This window comes from Apteryx rowi, unplaced genomic scaffold, assembly GCF_003343035.1.
Source record: "Apteryx rowi isolate R43461 unplaced genomic scaffold, aptRow1 scaffold_3, whole genome shotgun sequence".
Lineage (NCBI taxonomy): Eukaryota > Metazoa > Chordata > Aves > Apterygiformes > Apterygidae > Apteryx > Apteryx rowi.
In genome coordinates, this window is record NW_020449418.1 from 4,015,774 (window position 1) to 4,029,507 (window position 13,734).

A 13,734-nucleotide genomic window follows, 5' to 3' on the forward strand; every position below is an offset into this window, starting at 1 on the left:
ATTCTGAACATATCCTTCTCCTCTTGACTTTGCCTGGAGTTGTGAGAGAGAAAAGAACCTAAGGCTGTGAAGTCCGCATTTGAGATGTTGGAGGCACCCAAATGAGATGCATTTTTGGAGTATTTTGGTCTTGCCTATTGTGTCTCCTTTCTCTCAAGTATCAAAAGAAGGATTAGATGAAGTGTTATCTTCTTTTGTAACTTTAAAGCTTTCTGGCTGTTGAAGTGAGCTCTTATCACACTGCACAGACTGGAAAGAGCAAATACTTATATATTTTTTAATGCATGTCCATGTCTTTTTTTGACAATATCTGCTTTTTTCCAAGCCAGGCCCTTCCTTGGAAAGTTGGACCCTGATTTCCCTCCTGGATGTCAGTGTTCAAGCTGCAGTTCTGGTGCCATCTCCTGGCAAAAGCTCAGGATTGTCTGAAAGGCAGCAGGATGTGGGAGCTGGACCCATTGCCTGCACCCATGCCAGCTAATTGCTTGACTGTGTTTTGCTGAGTTTATTCTTGGCCTTCTCTAGTGTTACAAAGGATGAATCAGGACCCTGATTCTTGACGTTCTTATTTTCCAGGGCTCTTCAACCTCCGAGGCTCTGATGTTGAGTACAATCCTGTATTTTTTGCATATGCCATCATAGGAATGAACACAATCAGGTACTTGTATTTCCTCCCCTCTTCTGTCCCCCAAGATGCATTCTTCTGTGGGAGATCTGTTCTAGCAGTACACTCTGTCTTTTAAAACCGCCTACACCCAGGCTGCTTTGATGTCCCTTCTGAGCACTTTTGTCTTCAGCATTAATTACTTTCCTCCACTGATCAGAGCTAGGAGAAGGGAAGCAAGAACTCCACTGTGCTCCCCAGTACCTCGGCTGACTTGCTGGGTGATCTTGGGYGGGATGGCTGACCTCTCTCTGTCACCCTGAGATAATGTGGAGGGCTCTTGGAGCCCTAGGTGAAATGTGGGTGAGAGCCAACACTGGCCTGCACATTGGAAAACTTCTCTCTAATGTCATTGATGAGTTACTTCAAAACTGAAGGGACTGTGTCGAAAGGTTTCAGGACTGGTTTATGCCGTAAAGCTGCTTTCCCCTAGCTGTCCCCTGTAATGAGCCTCAGCAAACACAAATGTTTTAGAGGCACCTCAGAGCTGCTAGCTGGAGGCGTCTGGAGTAAAACCTGGCTGTGTGAGTACAGCCTGTATGCGAGTGTTGAGCTCAAGTTTCCAATTCAGTATAAAGTAAGAACAGTGTGGTGCTTATAATAACAGTAGATTTTTCTCCTTCCAGATGTTGCCCTTAAAAATTAGAGAACAGCCATTACATGCCTCTGTTGCKCTCTCCTGGTTGAAGTGTGGTTATGGGATGCAGCCATTTTGAATATGTCATACAAACAAAAATAACAGCTCCTTTCCCCTCAGCAGGGTGGTACGTCTTAATTTCAATGCAGGATTCAAGCTGTGTGAAGGCCAGTGGATAAAACAATCTAGAGGAAATTGTAAAGCATAATTAACAATCTCTTCTGTCTCTTAAACATCACCAGAGCAGCGTGGTTACTTCTTCCTCCCTTATTCAAACCTCTGTCAGATGTGGGCCTACCTATCTGCTCTTTCTGATTTGTTTCTCAGGCTCTTCATTGATGGTGACCGGGTGATGGACCCAGCCGTGAGGGAACACTTACAGCTTGACTCCACCCTGGAGCCTGAGTTTAAAATCCAGGTGGTGCCCTATGGATCAATCCTGACGGAGCTGCAGGCTGTTGGCGCAGGCCTCTCACCCAGGGAGAAAGTATGGCTCAGTGACAAAGCCAGCTATGCTCTGACTGAAGCCGTCCCCAAGGTTTGTGAGCCTGGTGAGGGAAAGGACTTCTCTCCTTCCTCCTCAGTGCAGTTAGGGATGGTTTTAATGAGGGCAGCTGCCCTTGGTTTCCCCTCCACAGAGTGTGCTGTAGGCTGGTGCCTGTGTGGCAATCCAGCGGTGCTAAGGTATTGAGGGGTTGTTTAATTCTGGGGTAGCTCTCGCTGGAGCTGGCCTTCCAACTCGCTAAGCTGATTTACCCAAAGGGTTGTCAGCTGAAGATAAGGCAAGTACAGTGAGAGAGGGGGGAGAGAGGGAACAGGGTGAACTCGGGTCGCTGTGCCTGAGGCTAGAGCATCAGCCTTATGTGCACTAGCAATAAGAGCTGCTTTAGGAAATGCTCCCAGMAATTGAAGCAGGAAAGTTGGGCAGCACTTTCAGGAGGGGACACTGGGCTTAGAGTGTCTGAAGGTGGTCCTCTTATTTGTTTCAGTAGCTTGAGAATATGGAGCAATATGTGACATACTGAATATGGGAGGAGCAGGGCGGCAGAGTTGTTAGAGCAGGGAACACTGAGGATGCGGATAGTCTGCAGGCGCTTGTTGTCCATGCAGTGAGTGCATCTGCTGAGGGACAGTCGTAACATCAGAACGTTTTATGTATAGCTTTATGTGCTGTATCTCACCCTGGTAATTGAACCTGGCTGTCTGGGAGTCCTAATATCTTGTTAGAGAGTCAGGAGAGGAGACGCTCAGTGAAAGACACAGCAGCAACTACAGACAGATAAGCTGACTTCCGTTCATCTTGTGTACATCTCTTGTTTGCTAGAGATCACGTTCTCTCTGGAATTCCATCCAGTTTAGAGACATCTGGTAACAGACACTATGAAAAACATCCTAACAGATACTGTGAATAAATATACTACACAGTGATATGGCTGGGAATCAAGGCCTAGTTGGCATTTTTCCAGATGTTACTTTGGAAGACCAGACCCAACGAAGAGGATTTTGTGCTCTTGCTGAGACGCTGAAGAGTCCAGGCTTCCCGCCTGAGAATCGCAGGGCTCGGATGAAGGGGGCACTCAAGAAAAAAATAAATTGTAAAGTGTTTGGCTGCAAGTCTGCATTTGCCCACCACCAGGTTTCTGCTCCCTCCAGGTGGGCAGACATCCCCTTTCTGTTGCGCATACTGCTGCAGGTGTGTTTAGGGTACAGTCCTACCAGTGGCAACATAGCAGCTCATGGGGCTTGAAGGCCTTTCCTGTACACAAGAATTTTAGAAGTGACCTTGTCTGTTTCCCAAAAGGCAGAGTCCCAAGTGCAAGGTCTGTTTGTGTACCCCAAACTGCCACAGTCTGATACCAGCACAAATCTCTCCAGCTCTTGTYGCCAAAATAGCAGCAGGAACGGCTATTTCTTTTCTCCAGTGATGACTTTGCTATATACCTTGGTAGCTTCAATGCACTTGGTGCACTGGGACAGATAATAAAACCAAAAAGGGAAGTTTTGGGAAGTTCTGTCACTGCCAGCATGTCCCTTTAATAAGGGATGTGGCTCTGAGTGCCTGTGCTCTGACTTGTGGGAAACATGCCCTTTACCTTGTGTTTAAGTTTAAAAGAAAAAAAAAGAAAGAAAAACAAACAAACAAAAAAAAACCAAACCCAAAACAAGACACGAACATGAGCAAGACTGATGCATTCTTTGCCCCTGTCCAGAGTTAAACCTCCTGAGAGCAGCAATCCATTTCTAGGTACAAATGGCCTCTGAACATAAACTGCTTAAATTTTGCCCACTGCCTTTCAGGGTAGCAGAAAGCATAGAGGCTATGGAGCATCCAGGATAAATTGTGGCTCTTCTGACTTCAGGGTAAAATACCCCTTGTTGTCTTGTGGTTGAAATGAACTAACCTCAGTTTAGATAAGCTGCTGTAGCTGACATAATGCAGAGCATCCATGTTGAAAAGTACAGCCGGTCTGGCCTAGATAAAGGACTGCAATGAGTTTRCCCCTRTAGYGCTGGAAGTTTCTGCTGATGTTAARTCGTTTCTGTGCTAGGTGCCCTCTGTATGCCTGGGGAGAGTCCCTGGCCCAAGGAGTGCTGTGCAGTAGAAAGCAGAAGGGGAAAGAACTGAAATGTCTTGGTTAAAAACCACCCTGTGAGTCAGTGGCAGAGCCAGAGTTCCTCRTGCTGGGTGGTTTTTGCCAGCTCTATGCTACTTTACAGCAGCTGAGCAACTGGCCTGGGGTGCTCTAAAGAATGCTGGTGCTAGAAGTCTGTCTRTTGCCTGCCTCCATCAAAGCCAAATATTGATGTTGGCAAAAATCCAGTGCATTATTAAACACAGACCTGCAAACCCTTTATAGATTTGCCTACAACTGCAACTGTAAATATGCTTTTCACAGATTAATAGATCTGGGCGGTATCTGTAAAAGACAATCCAATCTAATACAAAATCTGACTGTGGAGCAGTTCTGCCCTGACTCTGATAGTTTCCTGTGGCTTTTTCAGCACTTCAGTTTCTTCATAATCTAGTGTAATTGTCCTGCTGTTTTTAAGAATCTGGAAACTAAGTTTCTAGGATTTGTGAAAAATTGGTCTTCTCTGAGGGTCTAACAGGCCTATCCTATGCATTTGGGTGGTGTTAATTTGTATGCTGATGTGTTGAGAATAAGAAAACAGCACACAGCTTGGGCTGGGATTGTATAGGAGTCCTTCCCATCCCCCAATGTATAATGGGTCATGCAGAGAACTGGAGGAGAAGACCTCACTTTTATTCCTTCTTCTGCGGACTTGGGCAAGTTACCGCAGGTGGCAAACTTTTGAAGTGACACTCAGAACCAGCCAAGCATTCCCACTAATGGAAAGACAGCTGACATCTAGGGGAAATGCACAGTGGTAAGGGATCAGTTATTAGTGCCTAATGCAAGGCCACCCGATCCAGGCGCAGGAAAAGTTTTTCTCAAACTCCTGAAGTAAGCCTCTTTTGGAAGAGGACAGCATGTAAACCTCAGCTTTGCACTGGCCTTCCATGGTTTTTGCTGGCTCTTGATGTGTTTGACAGAGCTGCTGCTTGTTAGAAGTGCGGGTGCTCAGTGCTGAAGGAGCCAAGCCCTCAGGGCCCAAGGGGGCCTCCAGGTTTGAGTCTAGTGCTCGATGCTTGGGCCTGTTCCTTTGCCTGTTGCTGCCTGAGGGTAACAGTAAGGTAACAACTCCAGGTGACTTTTTAGGTTCATGTTTCCACAGCCTAAACTTCACTGAAGTTTTAGTGTTTCTTGCTGGCTGTTTCTRGGCCTTCATGTGTACTTCACCAAGAGCAAACCCATGGCTTGGACATGGATGCGATATTCAGGCTGTTCAAATCTTGACGCTACTTCATGGTGTGCTGTTGGCACTCTGGTTTCCTGGATACTCCTCATGACTCCATCTTCTACAGGCAGGGACTACTTCTCCTCTTTATTCCCCAGTGTGCTTAGCTAACCACTAGTAACCAGTATCCAACAGTCCTGAAGGYTTAGAGAGGCTGCTGAAGTACAAATTGTGGCCAGGCTGGGTTATTAAACTTGTAGGATTGTGTTGTTTGACTAATCCACGTGTAATCCCTGTCCTTCTGCTGCAGGCTTACCGATACCTCACCCCATATACCCCCATCTGTATTGCAAAAGCTGTGAAGAATGCTTCAGAAACRGACGGCATGAGAAGAGCACATGTAAGTAAAACCTTGAAAGCCTCCTTTTGCATGGAAGGAGGTTTGCTTTACATCCAGGGAAGGAGATTACATTTTCCTTTAAATTTGTGTTTTGCATTAAAAAGCAAGTATTTGGATGGCAGAGTGAAAAAGGATTTGCCTCTCTAGCCTTCTGTTGAACATCTACTGTTGCTGAAGCAGGTTTTTTTTTTTTTTTGCTTGTTCAGTGCTCCCTTGGAGTGAAGAACAACATGGGTAATAGTGTGAGTAACCAAACTTGCTCTGTTGGGGACTGCACAGACTTGGAAGTGTTAGAGTGTGAGCCCTTAAAGGAATGTTCTCTCACTTTGATAACTGCTGTTCTCTATCTCAGTGAAGTCTTTAAATTGTTATCACCTGAACAAATGCAGAAAGAACATAGAGAAATCCTTTGACATGTAATGCAAAACACAGGCCAAGATGTTCAGAAGCAGCCAGTGTCTTCAGAGTGCTCCGTTTTTGCATCATCATCATGACACTCTGAAAATGGTGCTGATTTTCTAGAAAAGTTGCACATTTTCTGGAAAAGATGAAGCCTGTGTAACAGGTTCACAGTGGGGCTGAAAATTTTTCTTGCTTATTTCCTGTTAATTTTCAAGCAGCAGGTTTTGCAACGTGAGAAATGTGYCAGTTAGAGCAGGGCTGGCAATTCTGGGCTTGCTCCATATTTGCTGCTAGTTCCTTGGGATCTGCTGCTTTCTAATTCAGTGCTTTTGTTTCCCTATCAGTTATGGATGAGTAAAAATACTTGTACTGAGCACAGACACCTTATTTTTTTCTGTCACCTGTGGGAAAAGTTGTGCCTCGCTCTTGTACRTTTGTCTCTTGCTCCTTGCCCTTTAGAAAAAAAGAAGAGGGAAAAAAAGCCGAGGGGGGGAGGCAATCATCAGACAGGAGAGAAGCCAGAGGTTGTATGGCAGAGACAACATGGTGCCTCTGAGGCTCAGCGCGCGACAGACATATTCCCTTGTCGCAGGCCGAGATGCATTGTATCGTCATCTCCCACGGTCTGAAACACAAGGTCTTCTGTGTTGAAGCAGAAGAGACTTGTCATGTGTGGGGTAAAGCCAATGTTTACTGAGGACTTGGTAATCCTTTGTGATGAGATATGTCCCAGCAGCAAACCTTTATTAAMATTTATTTAATTGCTCTGATAAATTTTCAGTGCTTGCATTAATTACAAGATGCAGAACCTGGAAAGACCTTTTACATCACCTAGTTTGTCTCTCTGAAGCTTGCAGGTGTAATTGCTTTGCATTAAAAGCAGTGTTTTTACTGAGGCTTTATAAATCTTACTTGTTCTCAGTTCTCTTTTTTTGTGCCTATTTTAACAGATTAAAGATGCTGTTGCCCTGTGTGAGCTCTTTAACTGGCTGGAGAAGGAGGTAGTGTATCTTTTTTTTTTTTTTTTGACCTGGAGATTTTATTGCGAAGTAAAATTCTTCATTAGCACAAACCTTTTGATATTTTTATAGTGCCTTTGCTAAGACAGGGGGGGATATCAGGTTTTTTGTTTGTTTGATTTGGGGGATTTTGATTTTGCTTCTGTCCAAGGCTGAGTTAATTTCTTTGAAAACATATTCCCACTTATTTTGCACAGACCAAAGCCAGAGCAGCTGAGGAATGACCTGAACAGACTTAATATAGGCTTAATACTGTCTTGTGCTGGTTTGATAGTGTACATCATGAAATAATGTCCAGTTTAGTGCAATATTGCAGGAGTATTTTTCAGGATAATCAGCGTTGTCCAGCAGTATGGACAGATTTGGTGTTTATGAATGGAGACGTGCAGTCAGGCTTATGTGCAGTGAAAATGGGTTATGTCAAATTGCTCCTGTTTGCTCTGCGTTAGGAGTGCATAGTGAAGCAAGTGTTACACAGTACCTTACTAAGCTGTGTTCCTTCCGTGCTACTGAATGCCTGAGCCCATTGACTTTACTTATAAAGGTGCTTTGATGACTTCCAGAAGGTGCCTTTCTATGTGTCTGAGTACCTCAAGAAATCTGCTCTGGGGGATATGAGACCTGTCTCTGGCTCCCACTTGCCTATTGTCCCGTCCTGGGGAAGTCAGTTCAGCAGTCTGTGTCACGGGTTTTGATTTGCCAAACGTCTAAGATAAAATTCCTCTTTCCCCCCCACTCTCCCCACAAGTGCTTCCATTTCTGGACAGAAGCAGATTTCAGCTAATACCACGGACTGTTGAAATAGAACAGTTTAAATCTAGTGTAACGTGACTGTGTGAAGAGATGCTGCTGTGTAAGATGCTACTTGTGTGCCTGCCTTAGCGAAGCTGATACTGCAGTAACTGTTCCCCAAGCAGGGCTCGGCAACCCTGCCACGACCAGTTCTGCTTCCTGCTTCTCACACGCTCTGCACAATACTGCTGAGTTTTTGTTTGTCATCACTGGCGAACGAGGACAGAAAACCTGGAAAGAGGCCACTTCAAGACTGGGTTTTACAATACTTAAACATTGGGCCTTCCCTGTGCATACAGCATTTCCTTGGCCTGTTGGCATGCTAATTCAGCCTAAACCTTTGTCCCCTAGGTTCCAAAGGGAACAGTGACAGAAATAATTGCTGCAGATAAAGCAGAGGAGTTTCGCAGGTAAAAATAAATTCCATGTGAGGGAGTGTCATTCTGGGTGGGCCTTTCTGGGCGGGATTTTTATCCTTTGTTTTTATTTTACACTTTAGAAATCCAGCTCACTGTCAGATGTATTTTACCTGAGGACAAACCATTACTCTGGGATTTTTTTGAACACTTGAAAGAGTTGAGGAAGAATTGGGTCCCTTGGGAGTTACAGGTCCCAGCCCATTGGATCCTACCTGCTTTCCTTTTGAGATAGCATTGAGGAGTGCTTTGGGTTAGGGCACTTGAATATGAGATAGTTGCTTTCTTACCACGGAGGAGTTAAATTTTCCCCCTCCTCTGATGGACAGTGAGCATCATTTGTATTGAGATATTCCATGTGTACCTCARTAGGTCCTCTAAAAATGCCTATGAGTAAATAAATAATAAAGAAGAAATTGTTCAGGATGTCTCCTCCCTGGGTAGTCTGGGTGGTGAACTTCCTACTGGTAAGGAGTGGATAGAGATAGAAAGCAGGTTTTCATGTGGTTGGGAAGATAGAGTTTGGATCTGCACAGTTCTCCTAACCAAGTGTTGCTTGCCCAAATGGCTTTCAGGACTAGGGGGAGGCTAAGGTGAAGTGAAATAAAGAATGAAGATAAGGTTGCAATATTTGCCAGGACTTCTCTCTTGCTTGACATGTGCTGGGGTGCCCCAGGTGGCTGATATGCTCCTCATTTATGCCGTACTGATCACAATCTCTTCTTTCAGCCAACAGAAAGACTTTGTTGAATTGAGTTTTGCTACTATTTCAAGCACAGGTCCAAACGGAGCCATCATTCACTACAAGTAAGAGAAACACAGCTTCTCCTTTTGTCCTTCAGCAAGCATACTGGGAATGAGCTCTGTAGCTTCTCTGTGGAGTCGCAGCAGAGTGCTCCAGAGAGACGTAATTGCTGTCAATTGCCATCTTGCTCTATTCCACAACAGCTTCCAAACTTACTAGATTAAAAAAAAAMCAACTTGCTCTCCTGGCTGGAATGCATTTATTATGATGCTGGTCTTGTTCTCTGTCCTTTGTGGCCACTGAGGAAYCACCTGTCCCAAGTGGTGACTGACTCAGCTCAAAACAATTAAGAGTATAGGTAACATCTATGTTGGAACAGAGACTTAATCCCTGGCCCAACTCAGTCTAAAAGCTTTTATGTCTGTGAAGAGCTTTTTTGTTTCCTTCATTGCATCCACCACATGCTGACTGGCAGAGCTGGAGATGGGCTTGACTCGGTCTCTCTGTGCTGTGGGACAATTGCTAGTTCTAGAAATCAAGAGGGATGCCTGTCTGCTCAGGGGCATAAAGAATGGCTATTTGGTGGAAATAGGCTAGCAAGGATGAGGGTAAAGTGCAAACTGCACTGAAATAAGTCCGGGAACAGGTGTTGAGGATTTCCTGGAAGCAATAAAACTATTCTGTGCACCTAAATTTTATTTACTGTAGACAAATATGCTCCTCACTATGATCCCTGGCTCAGCATGTGTGGGATTTCCATCGCTGCTACAAGAAATCAAAGCTGACACATCCAAGCTTGCACTTAGTGTGGTTTTTGGACCACAGACTTGGGCTAGAGGCCTTAAAACCATGGAACAAATAACTCTGTGTTTAATTGAACAGGCCAGTTCCTGAGACCAACAGAACCCTGTCTATGAATGAGATCTACCTCCTGGACTCAGGAGCACAGTACAAGTGAGTGGGATAAATGGTGCTGAAAACACTGCATTCTCTGCTCCTAGCGACCACCCTGCAGGGTCAGCTCATCGTTGCTCTGGCAAGCACAGCAATGTGTAGCGGCTGACTGAGCAGTTTTGAGAGCCATTTCACAGAGAGCCTGTCTATTGTACCTCCTCCGAAAGGTGTTTGTGGGATCTTGAATATAGCTGTTGGAAGAAACCTGCATGGGGCTACTTAAGCATTGGGGAGGTCTAGATGGGTGGTTTGGCTTTAGTTGTGAGACCTCTGAACTAGACGTGACACCTTAGTGCTTTGTTACGAAAGGAGTTGGTGGTTCTCACAGACACATGGAACTAACGGGCCCTTATTACTGGGGGGGGCAGAGTATGCAGAGGTGGATTTCTGCCTGGCAGATTTTGCAGCGAAAGCACTGGATGACTGATTCCTGGCAGCAGGCTTTGAGCTAGATTCAGGGCGGCAGACAAGCCTTCTCTGGGGCAGGGAACAGGATCTAAAAGTGCGGTTCCTCTGAGTCCCAGCACCAGTGTTGCCGATAGCCATGCTCTGGCTGATGGGGTGTGCTTCTGTCCGTTCCAGCTCTGTTCACTGGTGCACTGGTGTTAGAGCTGCAGGCCTGGCTGCCCTGGTTTAGCCTTGGGCTGTCTACACAGCAACCTGTGCAGCTGAATAAGGTACCCACCCTGCCAGGTTGCCAATTTGACTGATTTTGAGGCCAAAGGAAGGTGGAGCAAAGGTGCAGGGAACAGCCCTGTTTTGTGGTATTCTCTCTTTCCAGAGAGACTCAGAGGCAGGATTTCTCATCCCAGTGGCCTCTTGGGTCTCAGGTGTGTTTTGGGGAAGGCAACGTGTCCGTGTCTGTTTGCTCACTCAGCACTGTTTTGACAACACCATTCAGTGGCCTCAGTCTCTGTGGTGGTTTGTTGTGGAGCTCTGACTCCACTGAATATGAAAGAAGTGATGTTTTTAACCAGTGTAAGTAGATTAGGAATGGTTTGTTCAGAAAGATGCAGGGTGGACCTGACTGCTTCTTTGAGACGAGCTTTGTCTTTAGAGCTATGCCTCTTTGTTATGTCAGTCAGGAGCTTTGAAGAGGAACTGTGCAAACATCCTTTGATAAGATTTTTACAATGAGATCTTTTATTCCCCCTCTGATGGCCTAATTAACAATTTCCTTAGTGCCACTATGAAAAGCAGCCTGTGAATAACATATAAGCTGGACATCAATGGCATTTACCACAGCATTGTGACAGGGATGCTCAGCTTGTCACTGCTGAGAAGTTAAACCGTGAGTTCTTTGTGACTGTGGTGTGTGTGTGCTGGGGAAAAGCGTAGGCACAGGCATGAATGTTTCAGAGGGAACTTATTATTTCAAGGCCATCTGTGTTTTTGACGCCTGGCTCAAAATGGTATTCGTAGAAGGAACTTAGAGCCATTCTCTGATGTCATCAGAATGATGGACAACTTGTAAAAATTTTAGTACAAGGCATCCTGAGGGTAACTAAACCCACTTATACTTACTTTTTCAGAGCTGACAGCCATCATTTGCACGCATGTGTACACATACATACATGTGTATATATATATTTATATATATATATACAAACATTTTAAGCTGCTAAAGAATCTTCTTTTAATGCAAGTAGACTCAACTTGACCTTCTCTGTCCTCTTCTCTATGGGCAGTGCCTGTTGCTAATCCTCAAATTAGCTTCACTTTTACAAGCAGTCTAGATTCTAATTTGAGAAGAGCTGTGGGATTCTTATGGTTGAAAGTTAACATTTTGAATTGTAAATCATTAAGGTTACATCTGGGATGTGTGCGTTCAGGAATTTTTAGGATTAGGAACTGTTATATCATCAATGTCTTGTGTAGCACAGAGCAGAGAACTTTACCCAACGCTTAGTTTGGTTGTTTTGTTGCAGTATGACTGGCTTTTTCTGTGCTTTTTCACTTTGGTCTCTTTTTTTCCCCCCCCATCATCTTGTGTCCTGCATCTTTGTTTGCCTTTGGAAGAGATGGCACAACAGATGTGACTAGGACAATGCATTTTGGCACACCATCAGCCTATGAAAAGGTAACTTGGCATCTCATTGTGTGTTGGGATCTGACCCTTGTTATTAGAGATACTTGAACAGTCATTATGGTGCTTAAAAAATAATGATGTTCCCTACTGCTGTATAGTCAAAGGGATCTATTGAGTATCATTTATTTACTAATAAAACAAGTGACAGTATTTTTATAAAGACTAAAAAGGAAGCTGTCAGACTTCAGATTTCCAAAATTGAAGTGAATTAAAGAATGATACCTCCCTATCTTAAGATGCACACCTCTCACCTGGAAAGTGACACACCTTCTCCAAGAAATAATAAAACCTGCAGGCTGAAGATGCACATTATTGGCTTGTCCAACATGGGAGTTAAGTTGACTTAATTTAGTATAAAAGTCGGTGTTTAGTGCAAGGTTGTGGTAGTGGTTTGTGTCTAGCTTACTGTGCCAGTCTCAAACTGCTGTAAGAACGTCCATGTTGGGAATTGAGCAATGTAATTTTGTTTATGTAAAATCACTTCTTTAATTAAAACTCATTTCATCATTAGTTCACTCAGTGATGAAAAATATGCTGGAGGGTATAGTCAGGAAGTAAAGCTACAGCCATGAGGAAAATCAGTCATCYGGGTCAAGTGAATATCCTGTTGCTATGTCTGCAGTCTGAGTTTGTGACACACACTCCATAATTAGCTGATAAAGATCCTTACAGTAATTTAAACTCCTCCTGCTTTGCTTTGGCACTGCCAGTCATAGGAAAGCATGAGCAAATCTTGCAAGATTCTCCACAGTTTGCTGCAAAATGCAGCCTTGCTTTCCATTTCTGGGGAGGGCAATGTTTTATCTCTCCTTGTTTACTCATGGCACGTATTGCCTTGACAGGAATGCTTCACATATGTCCTGAAGGGACATATAGCTGTGAGTGCAGCCATCTTCCCAAATGGAACCAAAGGTAGGTTGGTGGGGTGGAGGTCTCAGGGTGTTTTGACCACAGCGGTGACCTCTGGAGAACCATTAAGGGATCTGAGAAAATGTTATGGTTGACAAGCCTGGATGTGTTAGGCAGATATTGTAGCTCTCCATGTCTGTTTCTGTCACTGCATTTTGGATTCTGGATTACTGATTCCTTCTCTTTTAGCAGCTACTGGTGCTGAAACTTCTGAGGGAAGAACTGAAGGGTTTTCAAAGTGCTCCAGTTCTAGGATGGCAGTGACTTTCACCACTGAATTGCACTCTGACACATCTGTGGCCTTTTTGTGCTTTGAGGTTGTCTTTATGCTTTACTCATGGCCCTATCAAAGGAAGAGGTTGCTTTCCAGCTTCAAAAGGACTGGCTATTTCTCTTCTAGTTAATATGCAGTCTCTTTTATCAGCAAGCAGCATGGGAATATGACACACAAAGGAGCTGTTTTGATTCTGTGCAGGAGAGGCTGTGGTATGCACTCACTGAGGGTGAATTTGTTGTAGAGCTGTTTTCTCCCTGGTCAGGGGAGAGTTGCCTCCAGCTTGCATTCTGGGGTAGGTGAGGATAAAGCAGTTGGGTAGTGATATGAGAAACCTGCACAGAAATTGTGGGGYGTCTGAAATTGCAGGTATGGGCCTAGTGTTCACATGCAAATGTAGAAATTCTCTGCATTCAGGTGGAAACAACCTGAAATGATTGTGCATCCCAGCATGAAGTCTGGCTGGTTAATTCACCAAATGCAATTGCCAGGTCTTCCACTTTGAGTTTACTTAGTGCAGCTACCTTTAAGAAAGGTGCTGAATTCTCTCTGGGCATCCAACCCCTAGATCCTTTCCTGAAAACCCYGCTGGAGTAAGCAGCAATGCAATGCTTGTGATGCAGGCCATATTC

At 44.5% G+C, this 13,734-nt stretch overlaps 1 protein-coding gene across 6 annotated transcripts in view; it reads left to right on the plus strand.

Annotated features, from left to right (window-relative positions):
* The window catches only part of XPNPEP1 (X-prolyl aminopeptidase 1), a 47,773-nt gene that overhangs the window by 14,236 nt on the left and 19,803 nt on the right, over positions 1–13,734 (plus strand). For all 6 annotated transcript variants that reach the window (XR_003254192.1, XR_003254191.1, XM_026069848.1 and 3 more), the window contains 9 exons: positions 577–658; positions 1,629–1,839; positions 5,413–5,502; positions 6,855–6,905; positions 8,067–8,125; positions 8,861–8,938; positions 9,759–9,830; positions 11,850–11,910; positions 12,762–12,831. Coding sequence is in view for 4 of the 6 variants with exons in the window: in XM_026069848.1 (XP_025925633.1) it covers positions 577–658; positions 1,629–1,839; positions 5,413–5,502; positions 6,855–6,905; positions 8,067–8,125; positions 8,861–8,938; positions 9,759–9,830; positions 11,850–11,910; positions 12,762–12,831 (774 nt within the window). In the remaining 2 variants the exon portion in view is untranslated. The remainder of the gene's footprint in view (positions 1–576; positions 659–1,628; positions 1,840–5,412; positions 5,503–6,854; positions 6,906–8,066; positions 8,126–8,860; positions 8,939–9,758; positions 9,831–11,849; positions 11,911–12,761; positions 12,832–13,734) is intronic.